A 15579-nucleotide genomic window follows, 5' to 3' on the forward strand; every position below is an offset into this window, starting at 1 on the left:
AGAGAAATAAAAGCGCCCCAGCAGGAGGAACTTCATTTCCCCCGAAAAATTTGCGCTACGACTATCGCAACTGAAACTGGAAGAACTGAGAACAATAATCATCAAAAAAAAAAACTTGGAGGGAAGCAGATAAACAACACTTGATATTTTTGCACTCCCACTGTGAACTCTGCCAAGACAATAAAGATCAGCCGGAGCCCCTCGGAAGGTTTTATGGCTGAACATAATTGACAGGCCTTTTCTGTTTCTTCTTTCTCTCACAGGCAGAGTTCACATAAATTAGCGTGATGCCAGTGACAGGCTTACAGACGTGGAAAATGTTACGTTATAATGAAAAACAACCAAACGGTCGTAAATCCATACAGTGAAGCGTTCTCCTGGGACAGTATTCATGTTTAGCTACAGACATTAGGGCAATGAACTGCAGCGTAGCTTGTCTTGTCTTCATTACGGAGGTTTTCGTTGGGATCAACCCTCCCGGCACCGAGTCAGAGGAAGGAGCTCAACTTGTTTTAGTCTTAATGGACACAATTCAGTGATTTTTAAAGGGAAAATGCACAGAAAATCTTTGTTGAGCTGTACCATACGTCCTCAGATGGAAGGTGGAAATCAACACTCACTGGTAGACCAGGTACACCTCTGGGCCCATCCTTCCCTGTGTCCCCTGGAGGCCCCCTTGGCCCAGGAGGGCCTGGCGGCCCCGGAGGCCCAGGCGGTCCTGCTTGCCCTTGATCTCCCTGTGTGATGAAATAGCAGATTTAAACATCATTAATCTGTGATGTTGTTGGATCCACGGAGGCTGGAGCCACTGTAGTTAAATGATAATGAAGAGAGAGTAGCAGAATGGGCCGTCTCTACTCATAACATGGACGAGAGTCTGGGTCTAATGGCTACAGCTACGTACAGAGGACCGAGTCCTAATGTATCTGATTTACAGTTGAAACAGTAATTCCCCTAAAACGCATGCATTCCTCAGTGGGCTTAATAAGATGAAATGCATTAGGCATATTACAGCAATCAGGGCGAAAATACACTGAAAATGTGTGGTCCATTATTATACTGGATTACAAGAAACTCTAAGAAAACCTTCTGCAATCTATCTTGCAGGGAAAGAGCTCTAAGTAGTGCCAGGACAGTAATTCATGTTACCTTAATAACAATAACAGAAACAGTATGAGAGTACTTATGACAGGTCTGCCTGAAGGCTTGCATGCAAACTGTAGAGCGCCCAGAGAGAAGTGACTGGGTGAGACTTGACACGATGGACAGAGAGAAGAGCGAGGACACAGCCACTACCTTAATGAGACGCCGCTTAATGAGCTGCTGGTCAGCGGAAAGAAAGCCATGATTGATCTTAGGGAAGACCATCTGAGCAGGTGTGTGAGGTCAAGAGGTCGTAGGTCAGAGGTGAGAGAAGGTTGAAGGAGGATGAAGGTCCCAGAAGGAGGAGGAGGAGGAAGAGGAAGGCAAATGCAAAAAGAAACAGAGTTTGTTAGAAAGGCCTGTGTTCACCAACCCTGGTGCAGCGCCTTCACAGACGGGGGGAGAAATCCACAAATCCACACTTTTCCAGCTAAGAGGTGGTTTGCCTCGGAAGTCTGGGCTTTTTTTTTCTTTTCATTTTTTTGGGGGGGTGAACCAGGGCCCATAATTACCACCTAAGGGGTGCGAGGGCGCCACGGCGGGCTCACGGTCCCCTGAAAAATGGGAATTTCTCCTCCTCTGTGAAAGCGCTGTCATCATCTTCACTGCGCCTGCTGCTCAGTCGGAGCCCGGGAGCTGCACACACCGAAGCCGGCGTGCTTGACCTTCTGAGTCGAGGTCGATTCCAAACCTTGTTCCTTTTCAATGCATGCATTATTCTGCTCGTGTCCATTGGTATTAAGTGGCTTCATCCATCGCTGAAACCATCCTGAAGGATTTGTGGTGAACCATGGGCATGAGCTTTAGCTAAACATTTTGCCACTTCGGTTCATCATCATGTCCCTCTTGGAATTCTTTCCATTTATTTTAGCATCAATGGACACGAGCCAGACCATGTCTCGGTTTCAGGAGGTTTCCTCCAGTCAGCTACATATTACAGGAGTTCAGAAGGCCACCTATGCTTTCAATGGGGAAACCTGGCATGTAGCGCTCATCTGAGGATCTCGGGTGAACGACTGGTAGGGGGGAAGAGGGTAATGATTGACTGGCTGAGATTAATTAGATGGGTTTCTTCCCTGTGCCCAGTCCATCATCAGGCTTTAAGCAAAAAGCAGCCGACAGTGATTCATTGACTCCCGGTGTGTGCTGCTGCGGAGGGGTCGGACTGAGCAGCTCGGCGGCACCACCACCGACAAACCTTGACAGTCAGGATCTGATTGCTGTGCAAAGCAGCCAGCGTAGGGAGACCAGGCAATCCCTAAAGGGACAAACAGCAGAACATGGCACAACACACGCATGACATTCAAACACTGGGTGAACAACAACATTTAAAGGAGGAAGGAGATGAGCATCCTACGTCTGCACACTCATACAACATTTGTGAAAGAAGCTGTTCAACATGTGAGATGTTTGATAAATTTGAGGGCATTTCTTCAATGCCAACATCGATTTAAATGTCAAACTTAGTTGAGGACATGACGTTTCAATCCAGACCCAAACAAACACTTTATCTCGCACGTTCATCATTTAAACAAGTCTAAGTTTACTTTCCGCCATGAGACTGTGTGCACAGCGGCGCTGCGACCATCCTATGCAACACTGTCACAGCCTAGTAACCATTTCCTGTTGTTTTCCTCCAAATATACAGACGGAGCGTTCGTTGAGATGATTATCATAAAGCAGACTGTGAGCTACAAAATGCTGGTAAATTGAGACTCCGTATTGTTCATAGAGTTTTGGCGACGATCAAGGGATTGTGTATTCGCTGGAAATTCAATCAAATGGTCTCGAATTCCCTCCTCAGCGATGGTCGTGACAGATGTGATCTGCTCATGAAAGCTGAATGAAAGAAGAAAGCGTTGAGCCTTGTTCTTGTTAAAAGAAGACAAGGGTTTATAGTTGGATGCTAACTTTAATCTGGAGCCAGAAAACATCAACATATCATCGACTAAACATGTTTTTAAATGCTACACTCAAATAAATGCAATCCATTAAGTTGCATTCACTGTCATTAATCCTCCTTTGTCCCTACTTAGACATATTTATTTCATAGCACTTTGTTGCTTGCCCATCAAACAAGGTCCTTGATAGTGACAAGTCTTTTACCGTCATTTTCTCTGTACAGTGTCAAATAAAACATGAATGGACCATCCCAAACCCCCCAGCTAAAACTAAGACGGACACGGCATGTTTCCTCGATGAGCCAATGTATTCATGTGTAGAGTCTTTTTTCCAGCCTTTCTAAAAGAGTGTGAGGAATGGATGTGTCTGCTAACGTGAGCCACATTCTGTTAGCATGTCTGGCTAACTATTGCTGAATTGTGTTGTATTCTCCCACTATCTGGAGGCAAATCTTTGATGGTGTTGGAGTTCAAGCTAACCGAGTGACTCACAAAGCGACAGCACGTTCTCTCGTTTCCTTGCTGCAGGTTTTTGCTGCTAACGTAAGCCACATTCTGTCAGTGCATCTGGCTAACTAGCTTACGTGACTACATACAGCACTGCAAAAGCTTCTTCCATAACCAGCAGCTGGTGACAGTGACTGCATGCTCTCTTGTTTCCTGCTGCAGGTTTTTGCTCCTCTGTAAAAACATAAAGCATTTCTCAAAGACTGGCGCAGCAGCATAAACATGCCCTGTAAGAGATCCATCTTCCTCCGTGTTCAAGCTGAAGATAAAATCTAGCCTTTCCAAACATGGCTTTGGTGCCATCCCTCTGGTTTCCCAAAGATAATTCAAAAAGCATGGCTCATTAAGAATATGGCTTTCAAGGCAGGCCGGTTTAATTCAACCCTGCAGCAGAACAGAGCAACGGATACTCTTACGCTGCAGACAATAGCTGTGCTGTATGTAACTGGGACTGAAGCGCAACTATTCCTCAAGTTATTTACAGCCTCAAAAAAAGGAAAAAGAGAGGTGGATTGGATCTGCGCAGGAATGGACAATGCAAATAATCTAGGCATGAACATACAGAGTGGTGCATGTTTCAAGCTGTTTCCTGTTTAACAATCGCTGGAGACACTGGAGAGAAGCTCCGCAGCATGTTGTCAACCTCACTCACAAAAAAACAAAAAAATGCATTGTCTGACCAGAAACCAGCAGACTGAACTTTCTCTGCAGGAGATAAAAAAGCAGAGAAGCTTAACTAGGTGTGGGTGAGCGCTCGCCCTGCACCTCCTCCCTGCTGATGTCTATGTGTGAGAACGATAATGACATGGCGGTTGACAGAGAATCCTAACCATCCACAGATTGCTTTGTTTTGCTTTTCCCCTCCAAAACGGATGTTGGTTATTTGGTGAGGGTCTCTCTCGCTATGTGTTCGCCTGGAGCAAGACCAGTTCAGCTGTAGTAAACAAAAAGCCAGATATGAGGACAATCAGCAACAGCCGTCACAGGACACGGGCCAGAAACAGCATCTCCTCGACCACACCAAACACACGAAGCATCCCGAGCAAGTACAGGCTGTGGCATTCTCTGAATATCTATATGTGGAGTGGATTACCAATACTGTTCACAGATGGCTTTAATACATTTAAGAGAGGAATAATACATTCATTTGAAGCCGCAGATCTGGCATCCATCCGGTGCATCGAATCTATCTCAACTGAATGTCGTTCGAAGGCTTCTGATTTCATGTGCACACAGAAGACTGTAACACACTTCTTTTTGCTCATGGCTGAACAAAAAATAAATAAATCAAATCCTGGAAATTACATAATCACAGCCTCTTTATTTTGGAAGAACATTGCAAATTGGCCAAACCCCAAGAGTTGAGGAGCAAAGCACTGGACAAACAAGAGCAGATTCTTTGTGAAATCTCTAGAATTTTTCCTGTGACCGACCTCAGGAACGACACCTGCAGCCAGAACCATCCGTCAAAAAGACCACACAGCTTCCCTCGGATGATACTTTTAGCCAGTTAGCTCCTGTTAATTATATCCCACCAGTGGAGCTCGAATGGCGGCCACACATTTGTTTGTCAGAACCGGCCAATTTATTATTTGTTGCTTGGTTAACCTCTGTGGCCTCTGACCTGAGGGGGCCGACAAATGGCCGACCCCGACATGTGGGCAGCAGGCCGGGGAAGTGTGTGAGTGTCTGTGAGGGAAGTTCTGCCGGCCATGTGGCAACTCTCACACCATCTATAGCCACAAACGCTGAGGGGAATATAGAATACAGACATGCAAACTCTGTCCTTTAAAGGGGCACTATGTGGTTCTGGAGGAGAGACTTGGGTGGCAGGGTCCGCCAAATATAAACAAAGTGCAGCTGTGTGACGCTGTGTTGTCCTTTATATTCTCCACATGCTCTGTGTACATGCGTCTTCTATCTACAGGTTCAACACTGAGAATGAAATGAGCTTAATTTCCAACAAGATAACTAAAGTGAAGGTCTGCCAACACTTCGCCTTCATGTCTTTCGTTTGCTGTTCCACTACTTTACCTTCTAATCTAATGTGCCACGTCAATACGCTGTTGCAGGGAGGTAATGTGATTGTCTGTGAGTGACCTACACTGCTGTCATGCCACCGCAGTCCTTCATGTGTGACTGCGAGTGCGTGTTAATTTGTCCCTTTTAGCGGACGACTTTGCCCTAACTGGAAGTTAATGAAACGCTATCTTGAAGTGGACGGTTAATTTATTTACTCTGCAAGACAAATAGGGCCCGGCCGGTCGCTGGTACAACTCTGTCAGCCGCACCGCTGTTTGCAGGGCGTAAATCACTGAACTGATAGAGACAGATGACTCCATTTCCGAGGCTTGAAAGGGAACAAATTATAAGCAAACGCCAAGAAATTCTATGCAAACTGCAATAATTTACTCCAGTCAGCTCAGCTGGAGAGCAAAGATATTTCACTTGTTCCTGTCTGCAGCTCCTCCACTATCACAACTATCAAATACTTTTGATATCATTAAAAATTAACTGAGGATATCACACAGCTGGAAATGTATAAAGAGCCACAACCTCTGTGAACTTGACTAAGAGAAATGTAAGATGTATCTCTTTGAGACCACTAATCGAATTTCACAGCGAAGGTCATTTGTATCGACTTCCAAATCATAAGAAAAGGCAGTGCTTTGACGTGCCCGGAGGACGGCTGACATACTTAATTGGCAAAATACTAACGTCTGGGAGGGCGCCAATACAGGTCTGGGATCAGATCCACTTGGGAGATGGCTGGTGTTCTGGTGGCAAGACAAACCTCTGCGTTGTTGTGTTCTCCTGTCCTTATGCTCTGACCTCCACGTGCTCTCTGCCCTCATGGAAATCAATTACCGGCGTTTAAGGTGGCGTCGACTGCACACAATCTCTCCTTGATGACGACAGCCAACGCAGAGGACGTGATGATTGTGTGTGCAAATGCAGTCTACTTTAAACAAACCTGTGCAGTCACAGTTCCCAAAGAGGACTCATTTTTTAACCACTATTCGAGAAAAATGAGGGCACGCTGGCTGCTAGGTGGAGATAGAGTAATTCATTTCAGAGTCTGTCAAGCACGGAAAAGCACTCACATCATCATCATTTAGAAGCAGCACTTTTATAGAAATGTCAAACTACAGAGCTGGAAATGATTAAAGCTCTGAATGCGCCATGTCACGTCGAGGATTGAAGTGAATCAGGAGTAATTATAGACGGAGCTAGTTGGCTTTTGATTACAGCTGAGATTGAGCAGATATCTTCTGCTGATGTGCAAAAGCTGGTGCTCGAGCTCAATTCGGAGATGAGAGGTGAAAAAAAATACACCACGCTGCGCTTTCCAAGGTATCTTGCACGTTCGTCTGCCCGATCTCGATGTAGAAATAAGCAGTGCTGAAGTGCTTGTTGTGTTTGGCCGGATGGGAAGAACACTATCCCCGGAATTTCATGCATCTCAAACCTTTTGCCCACAATTCTGCTGGGGGAGACGCACACAGTCACATTCATCAGCTAATCACAAAAAAGTCGGAGTAAACCACATACCCGTGGTCCCTGGTCGCCTTGATCCCCCTGCAGAGGGGAGAGAAAGAATTTGAAATGCAAGGGTCGGACACACACACACACACACACACGCACAAGTACAGTGCTAATAACAAGCTGAGACTCACACTGAAATCACTGAGGCATAACTCAGAACACATTGATAAAGAAAAATAATACAGGAACCCTCAACTATTCCTTGCGGTTAGGAATAAAATCACTTATGATAACATGGACTGACATGAATTGGGTATGAGAGAGGGAGCGGTGGTGTGAGGTTTGGTGGGTTTGGTGAGGAGGAGGAGGAGGAGGAGGAGGAGGGAGGCTGAGTGTGGGCGAACTGCCTTGCCAGGCCAGATTTTATGCCCCAGAGATCTTTGGCTTTCTGCCTTTTTCTGGGGGTAGACCTCTGTGGACGGGGGCTCGTTCCCCACGGAGAGAAACGTTTGGTTTTGAAATCAACCTGCGTGTGGAACACTGCGGGTTCATCACATTAGGGTGAAACTGAACCAAAAGTACACTTTTGTTTAAAACAACTGAAGGACGACCGAATGTTGGACAATGGGTATTAACCTTAATCTGCCTGAGAGTCGGATGACTGAACGTGGCCGACGCGCCGCGCTCTCCTGCTGGCGGAGGTACATTTAGAGCCACAGCGGTAAAACGAGCCCAACAACTTATCACACATGGACGGGAATTTTGCTCAAACAAACTTCAATGTAACGCCTGAGCTGTTTCAAATAAAACAGCTCTCGGTATTTCTGTAATTTTTCATCGGGCAGTCGTTCCAAAGCCGGATTTAATGGGAAAACACTTCTGAATGGCTGCACTGATGCTCGCTGTGTTCATCCTGGGTGGGAGGAATGCACACAGTTGTTTTCTATTTCATTAAACTACAGACGAGTTGGTTCACATGAGAGGCAGGAACACGCATCTGACCAGCAGTTATTCAGCATCATCAAGGGATTTTTTTATTCTGTGTGTCGTATTTCATGAAATATAGAAAATGAATAAATACTTAATCGATGCATCGCCGGCCTGAGAAACTGAACAGATCTCTCTCAGCAGCATTTTAGAGTAAAACAGTTAAGTTTTCATTTTCATGTGAATTCTAGGACGACTTTTGTGTGAATGGAGGGAGCTGATGGTTTCAGTCTTCCACACATTTGTCCCTGAGTCCTGCAGACGCATTAAGAGACAGTGCGGTTCTTTCGTATGCTTCACTGCTGTTTTATGGAGGAGCGCTCAGCGAGGCATTTAAGGGCTTCGACTCAGGCTTTTTCAGTCATTAATGCTCGGCGCTGTGGATTTGTGAACAACAGGAGAATTTAAATATTCAGATTCCCAGACTTAAGGTCAGGAGGATGGCTCGCATGTGAATTATTGCCGCAAATGCAAAATGACACTCCGGGTGGACAAATTAACTTCAAGTAGAGGAAAAACAGATTCTTCTTTTTAATGTCTGGCCGGCAGAAATTTATGATGGGATGGATGTTAGAGACATTTCATCTTTCCTAAAGGATAGTTCCACATATTGGGAGTTTTATGAGAAGACTGACAGGAGTTTGGTAGTAATGATGAGCTTAGCTTAGCTTAGCATAAAGACTTGGAAGAGAGTAAAACAAGACAGATTTTGTTACCCTCTCACACCTTCGCTAGCCGTTTCCCACTGCGTCCAGTCTTTGTGCTAAGCTAAGCTAACTCGCTGCTGCCTCTATCTTACAGAGACAGTGTGAGAATTGTGACATGTCTTGTGAAGAAAGCAAATAAGACTGTTTCCAATAATGTTTGGGAGAAGGTTACCAAAATGTACTTGGAAGATCAACAGTATACCAAAGTATGTGTCAAACTAAATATTGATGTACTCACCTTTTCACCCTTCGGACCTGGAGGGCCCTATAAAACACACAAGAAAAGGATTGTCAAACTTTTTCACAACACAAATAGTATGAAAATTACATATTATGATCCATGCCCGTTATCTGTCGTCTTCTGGCACATTGATAAGATACACAAGAACTGTAAAACCAAGGTGACCAGTCATGTTAGCTAATAAACAAATTCAACGGAGATCATGAACTTAGAGGGTGAAGGCCAAATCAAAAGATTAACTAATTTAGTTTTCAGTAAAAACAAACTTCGGCCACGGTTTTGACATCTCAGCGTCACAGACCTGGGGCCTGTTGCACTGCAGACAGCAGGGCCTCTACAAGCATACAATTAAAACCAAAAACAGGCCCAAATCAAGTCCATGTTTACTTACAGGATCAAATCCAGCAATCTGCAACTAAGTATTGGCAAGCATGTTGTTAAAATGTGTCTTTTCTTCTTTTTATCCCCCCTGCCTTCTTTAAAAGCTGTTTTTCTGTGAGGCAGTTTTTGGGTCCAACTTCTGTCAGTCGGCAGGCGGGGGCTCCTGGGTGGGCTCGGTAGAGGATCATGAGTCGAGGGTTTGACAATGAGGTGTGCATCCGTGTGCTGGAGCCTAATGAGCTTAAAAACACTATTTTTACCATTCCAGCTGAAGGATGTCGGCTCTCCCTCTGAGGTTGTGCTTTTGGTAAATGCTACATCACTGTTAGGTCAGCGTCAGAGGAGTGACGAACTGACCACCCGCTTAGCAGCAGAGCAGGAACTGAGAAAGACTGATGCTAATCTGTATTGCACAACCTCTCTGTTAAACACATTTTGTCAGATCACAGTAGTTTTTTTTTTCCTACTCTGTGATGAAGTTAATACATGAAAATAGATACAAATCCTCGCAGGTTTGACACGTCTTTTCTTACATTCTCATTGATCACACGTGTCCCCGGGTGAGAAGGAACACGCTGTTCAGCTGTCACCAACACAACTACGGTAATTTCTCTTCAGCGGTTACTTTGCCAGGCTAACACTGGTCAAACACGGTTTGTTTCCAAAGATATCGGATGCACAGAGAGAAGAACGCTGACACTGATCCATAGATTGATGACATTAGTACAGAACGCATGTTTGGAGGCGGCTGCTGTGAGTCCATGGACCAGTGGCCCAGAATAGCCGTCTCGCAGACACAGACAAGCTTCCCCTGCACTGGCACACAGAGCGCAGTCTGAAACTGAAACGCTCCAGAGGTCGTCCAGCAGCTTTCCTCTGCCAATTCCTACCACACTGCTCGGGGGGGAAGTGAGTTGTAACCTGCTCTGTGCCTATGGACATTATTCCTGATGCATAGTTAACTATCCGTAGCTTTTTCGTTTATGTGTTCCCGGCTGGATCTGCAGCACTCGGTCCAATGTGCTTCGGCCAGGAGGTTGTGAACCTGTGCAGCGAGCTTGTGCAGCGCGCCGTCGCCCCATTCATTACAATATGAAGCGAGCGTGTTCGCTTCAACAAGCCGCGACAAACGCTGATGGGAAACGCAGCTTTAACGCACACACACACACACACACACACACACACACACACACACACACACACACACACACACACATATCTAAGCAGGCCAGACCTGCTGCTTACTGGCTGTTCAAAGAGCCGCAATACTTGTAAACACAAAATGTGCCATTATGAAAACAGCGTTTCCAATTGCAGCTCCCCGTGGAGGCAATAACAGAGGCAATGTATTGGAATCAAATGTGAGTTTTAGTTCTATAATGATGTAGAGGCATTCCAGAGGGGCAGCTTGTTCCTTAGAATGGAAGGCAGCTAAAGTAAATCAGTGCAGGCATTTTGTTGTGGAGGAAAATTGCCTTTGGACAATGCAAACCTATTGACAAGCTGTTACTGCAAACACATGAATGGCTGCAATAAAGAAATCCACAAATACACCCTCTGCAGCTTTTTGCACAAGCCTGCTTAATGTATTAAATCTGGCAGTGAGAGATACAAATAGTTGGCACACCAGATTACAGGGCTAAACGACCGGGCACCGTGAGTTTGTGGAAAGAAATGAAAACTCTTTATATGATTTGGCATTTCAATAAATCCAGATTGTTTCACGATAAGTGCAGGAACCTCATGAAACTTGATCAAATCCATGCTGTGCTTCCCTAACAGGCCATGTCTATATTTTGTTTGTGAGGGAAGAAGCCTAATAAGGATCTTTAAAGAGCGTTCTGATGTTCAACCACATATCCAAACAAATACCCATTCCTCAAAACCAACAATTATTTCAAGCATTACCCACGGCAATTAGCTTTTAGTGTTCATCCTTTATGTTTCACTAATAATAACCACATCAGCTAGTTAACTACTTTAACTGTTACTGTCTGTCACTTTCAGCTATTTAACTCTGTTTATTGATTACTTGTAGCAATCTATTGTAAGATATCCATTTCTCTAAATATTTCAACCACTTACTTTAGCTAGCTAGCCTATAATCTGTTGTCTCTTTATTACGTATAGCTATGTATGTTAACCTACATATTACTTTAGCTAACTGTTGAAACTGTTTATCTATTAGTTTTAGCTAATGATTAGCCATTTATGAGCTAACCAGACCAACAGTTACTGCTTGTCCCTTTTGGCTAACTAATATATCTATTCCAATGTGTCCATTTCTTTAGCTAGCTGTATCAGCCACCTACTATTGGCTAACTACGGTGACTTTAGCCATATCAGCTAGTTAACTAGGCCTACTTCAACTGCTGTCAGCTAACTAACTCTAATTACTCTAGCTAGCTATTTCAACCATCACGCCTGTTCATTACTCTTAGCGAATGATAAGCATTTATCAGCTAATCACTTCAACTGTCTGTTACTTTTAGCTAAGTAACTCTGTATTGATTATACCTACTTTTACAGTTTTAACATATCCATGGCTTCAGCTGGCTATTTCAATCACCTAAGCTAGCCATCACTTCTAGCTAGCTATTGCTAATGTTTATTCAAATACTTTTAGCTAACGTCAACCTTGTCAGCTATTTTCTTTAACTATCAATTCCTGTAATTTTCACTGACTATTCTCTATCGATTACTGCTATCTATTTTAAGAGAATCATGATATAACGTGATCTTTTTGAATCATTTATCCAGCAGTTTGGGCTAACTATTTTTAACTACAGTACTTTTCACACACTTTGTGTTCAGGCATTTCTACACAACCCCTACAGTACTGCACACTTATCCACTGGAGGGTGAACTGCCCATTATTCTTATCGCCAATAATTTGAAACCCCAATCGTCTGGAAAACGTGCAGAAGACCCGCTCATCGTCCCTCTGATTAGCTAGGTGGTTGGTTAGGGTTCAGTGATTAGTAAATGGTAAAATGCCACAGCCAATTAGAGGCAGAGTAAAAAAGTAAAGTAATGCTTTCTGTCATTTAGGCTTCATATGACTCGTGACGTTTTTTATTTTTCACGAGCAGCCGCTGATCATCCGATCATCACAATAAGATTCGGTTGGTTGACCCAGCAGCCTTTCCTGGTCGACGTCCATTTAACAAGTGCAGCACTGCTTCTGACACACCTAACCATTTCTTACCCAATAAAGCGTGTTCATTTTTCTGGTGGTAAAAGCATGTGGAAATGATTTGGCTACACAATCTGCACCTGCTCATTATACGGCCCATCATTTGCACATCACTTGGACAGGCAGCGCCCACTGGAGCTGTTCCAGGAGGTTTGAGCCGGTGCTACTATTAAACTATTAAAAAGCTCTCCTGCAAAGACTGTTTCAAAGGAGCGGACTGTACTACAGTAGAACTGCAGCAGGTGTCTATTTGTCAAGCAGCCTCTGCAGCTTTTTGGTTTCTTTAATGTGCCCCAAGGAAGATTTCTAATCAGCACCTGTGTGTGCTTTTCACATCTTTTTACTGCTTCTGCTCTGGCTCTCTTTCAAAAGCAGGCCTCCAGCAGGTGCTCCACGGCTCATCAGGCTGCTTCTGTTTGATCAAAATCCACTCTCTTGAACACGATTAACCCTGTGTAGTGCTTTCAGAACATTTATAATACGAAGAAAAGGGATTAATAAATGCATATCTGACAAACTGCAAACTTTGCAAAATGTTCTTTTGAGGAAAAGTTTGATATTTTTTGAAAAATTGGGCAGAGAGTTGGATGAAAAGACTAACTTACAGACTTTAAATGTTGGGTGTGATGCTATTTCAAGTAGCTGGTTAAGTTAGCTTAGCATAAGGACAGGAAATGAGGGAAATAACATTAACCCTAAACCTTTGTCAGTGTGAGGTTGTAACGCATCCAGTGGAGACTTAAAACTGACACATCCATGATCGGTAGTGTCCCAGATAAGCTCCAACATGTCCATTCTAATCTGCATGTAACACACAGCAGGTCATATATGAATGCAGGTAATTGACGTATATGTTGAAATGCAGAGATGCCCGCTGTTTCTAGTCTTCATGCTAAGCTAAGCTAAGCGGCTAGAGGCAGTAGCCTCATGTTTACTGTAAAGAGAAAGTTTTGATATTGTGTAACACAAGCGAACCAGTGAGCTGGTTTAAAAGAACAGATTTCAGTAGGAACCACGAAGATGTTGTCGTTAAACATGTTTATATTCTGGTTTATATTCTTTCATTGTTAAGTATTAAACAGTTGGAGTAGGAGCAGGAACAATTACAACCTAGAAAACTACTTTAATAAGCCCTTGTCAGTGACTTCATGAATAATAAATATGTCCTTCATACGTGCACTGATGAACAGAATGCAACTGCCCCAAAGCAGAATGACTACAGCCACTGATTGAGAATGACACATTTCACGTTGAGGGTAAGCCTCACATCTTCTGCTGCTTAGCGCTGGGCAAACTTCACGTCAAGCTTCCATCATGAGATGATTTGTAACAGAACATCCTGTGTGCATGATATTGTCGAGTTTATGGTGGACCACTGGATCAGGATTAAGCCTTTCGCTATCCGGATACATGTGTAGCTCCTCGCTCTAAGCCAAACCATGACCACTGTCTCCTGCGATGGCCTGAACGAGCTGCTGGCATGAGAAGGAAAAGTGGAAACCTCTGCCACCTTTAAAACGGAGCGGGGGAGAAATATGGAGAGGTCTGCAGGGAAATATAAAATGGCAAAGGGAGCCGAGGCCAAACCCGCAAGCAACATGAACATCGCCATTCAAATCTGACAATGTAAGTTCCTTCACTTCATATTACATGGAAAGAGCCAGTGATGTTGAATAAAGTGATCCTGGCAGCGAGGCACACTTCACATGTGGCGCCTGCAGAGCTGATCACCACGACGTGAAAATATCGTACATCTAGATGTTCACGTCTTCTGTGTCGGTCTGCGTTCGATTAAACCGAAGGTGCATCAGAATGCAGATTTCATCCCGTCCTGATTGTGCTCCTGTAGGCCCCTAAACCCTCAAACACATCGAGTTCCAACTGTAAAGTAGATGATATAGTTTCATATTTAATGCCGAGTGAATTATTCATGCTGCTTCTCAGAAGCCTTGGCGGCTTTCGGCAGATCAATTATGAAAAACAGTTTTAAGAACTCGTAAAAGGGTAGTTAAATATCTATCTGAGGTGCTTATATATTAGTTTCCTCTCCGATTGCTCAGTTTAAATGAGGTACGCACAGTACGTGACTCTTTTTGTTAATGGGATTAGACAAGGTGGTAGATTATCTTTACTCTTCTTCAATCTGGCATTTAGTTTCGTGTTCAGTCTTTCATGGATTTCTTTCAGCTCCTGTGGATAAACGATATTTACCTGCTTCTCACAGCCGATACCATTAAAAATAACAGATCAGTTAAAAACACTGCTCCTCAAACGCCTCGTCAGGAGTCCCGCCTTTAATTACGTGACTTTGTGACATCACACTACGTCACCATGTCACACACTTGTGTAATTTATGCCTCGTGGCTGCTTTGGCATGTAAGAGTCGGTTTAGCACCACAGCTGCTCCGTCGTTGTTAGCGTCGCTGGGTCAGGCATGTGTGAGCTGACCAATCAGAGGAGATCTGAAACAGAGGGTGAATACGGAGCTGCAGCGGTGGACAGCATGAGAAACGTATTTAAACTTATTCTAGTAGGAACCAAATCCAATGTTTGTGTGCAGATCTCACAGGTGTTTCTCACCCTGCAGTGCTGCTCGTCAGCTGTGGTTATATCGGGCGATCAGGTAACAAGAATAAAGATGCAATTATGTGATTAAATCTGTTTGAAGCTACTGAAATATAAAATATATGTGCTTTTGTTGCTATTCACAGGATAATGTCCTGCTTTAAGTGGCCTGTCAGCAACAAAGCAGGTTCACACCAACTCACAACTTCAGACTTCTGTCAGCCTAATTTCACATCATCTCACATAGAGGTCCAGACACTGGATATCCATTGTTCACCTCCCTACTCTCCTATAATTTACTCAAAACATGATGGATGAAAGCTCGACGGTGCTCGCCTGTCTGTGCAACATGAGGTGAGGGGCTGGCTCCGGTCCATAGCTTCAGCTCTTGTTGACATGAGCAAAGTGTTTCTGGTGGGTTTGGCTGGAAGCTGCTGGTACGATCCTGTGAAACAATCCGGCTAA

The 15579-nt window shown here is 44.1% G+C and overlaps 1 protein-coding gene across 9 annotated transcripts in view; it reads right to left on the reverse strand.

Moving 5' to 3' along the window:
• Positions 1 to 15579, reverse strand: part of LOC119027058 (collagen alpha-1(XXV) chain) — a 149945-nt gene that overhangs the window by 42455 nt on the left and 91911 nt on the right. For 8 of the 9 annotated variants that reach the window (XM_037111869.1, XM_037111866.1, XM_037111863.1 and 5 more), the window contains exons 5-8: positions 8970 to 8996; positions 7104 to 7130; positions 1297 to 1368; positions 621 to 737 (exon numbers count right to left, since the gene is read on the reverse strand). In XM_037111869.1, coding sequence (XP_036967764.1) covers positions 621 to 737; positions 1297 to 1368; positions 7104 to 7130; positions 8970 to 8996 — 243 coding nt within the window. Of the gene's footprint in view, positions 1 to 620; positions 738 to 1296; positions 1369 to 2341; positions 2402 to 7103; positions 7131 to 8969; positions 8997 to 15579 lie in introns of all 9 variants that reach the window. The other variant, XM_037111864.1, reaches the window with a different exon arrangement.

Source organism: Acanthopagrus latus, chromosome 10 (genome assembly GCF_904848185.1).
Source record: "Acanthopagrus latus isolate v.2019 chromosome 10, fAcaLat1.1, whole genome shotgun sequence".
Classification (NCBI taxonomy): Eukaryota; Metazoa; Chordata; class Actinopteri; order Spariformes; family Sparidae; genus Acanthopagrus; species Acanthopagrus latus.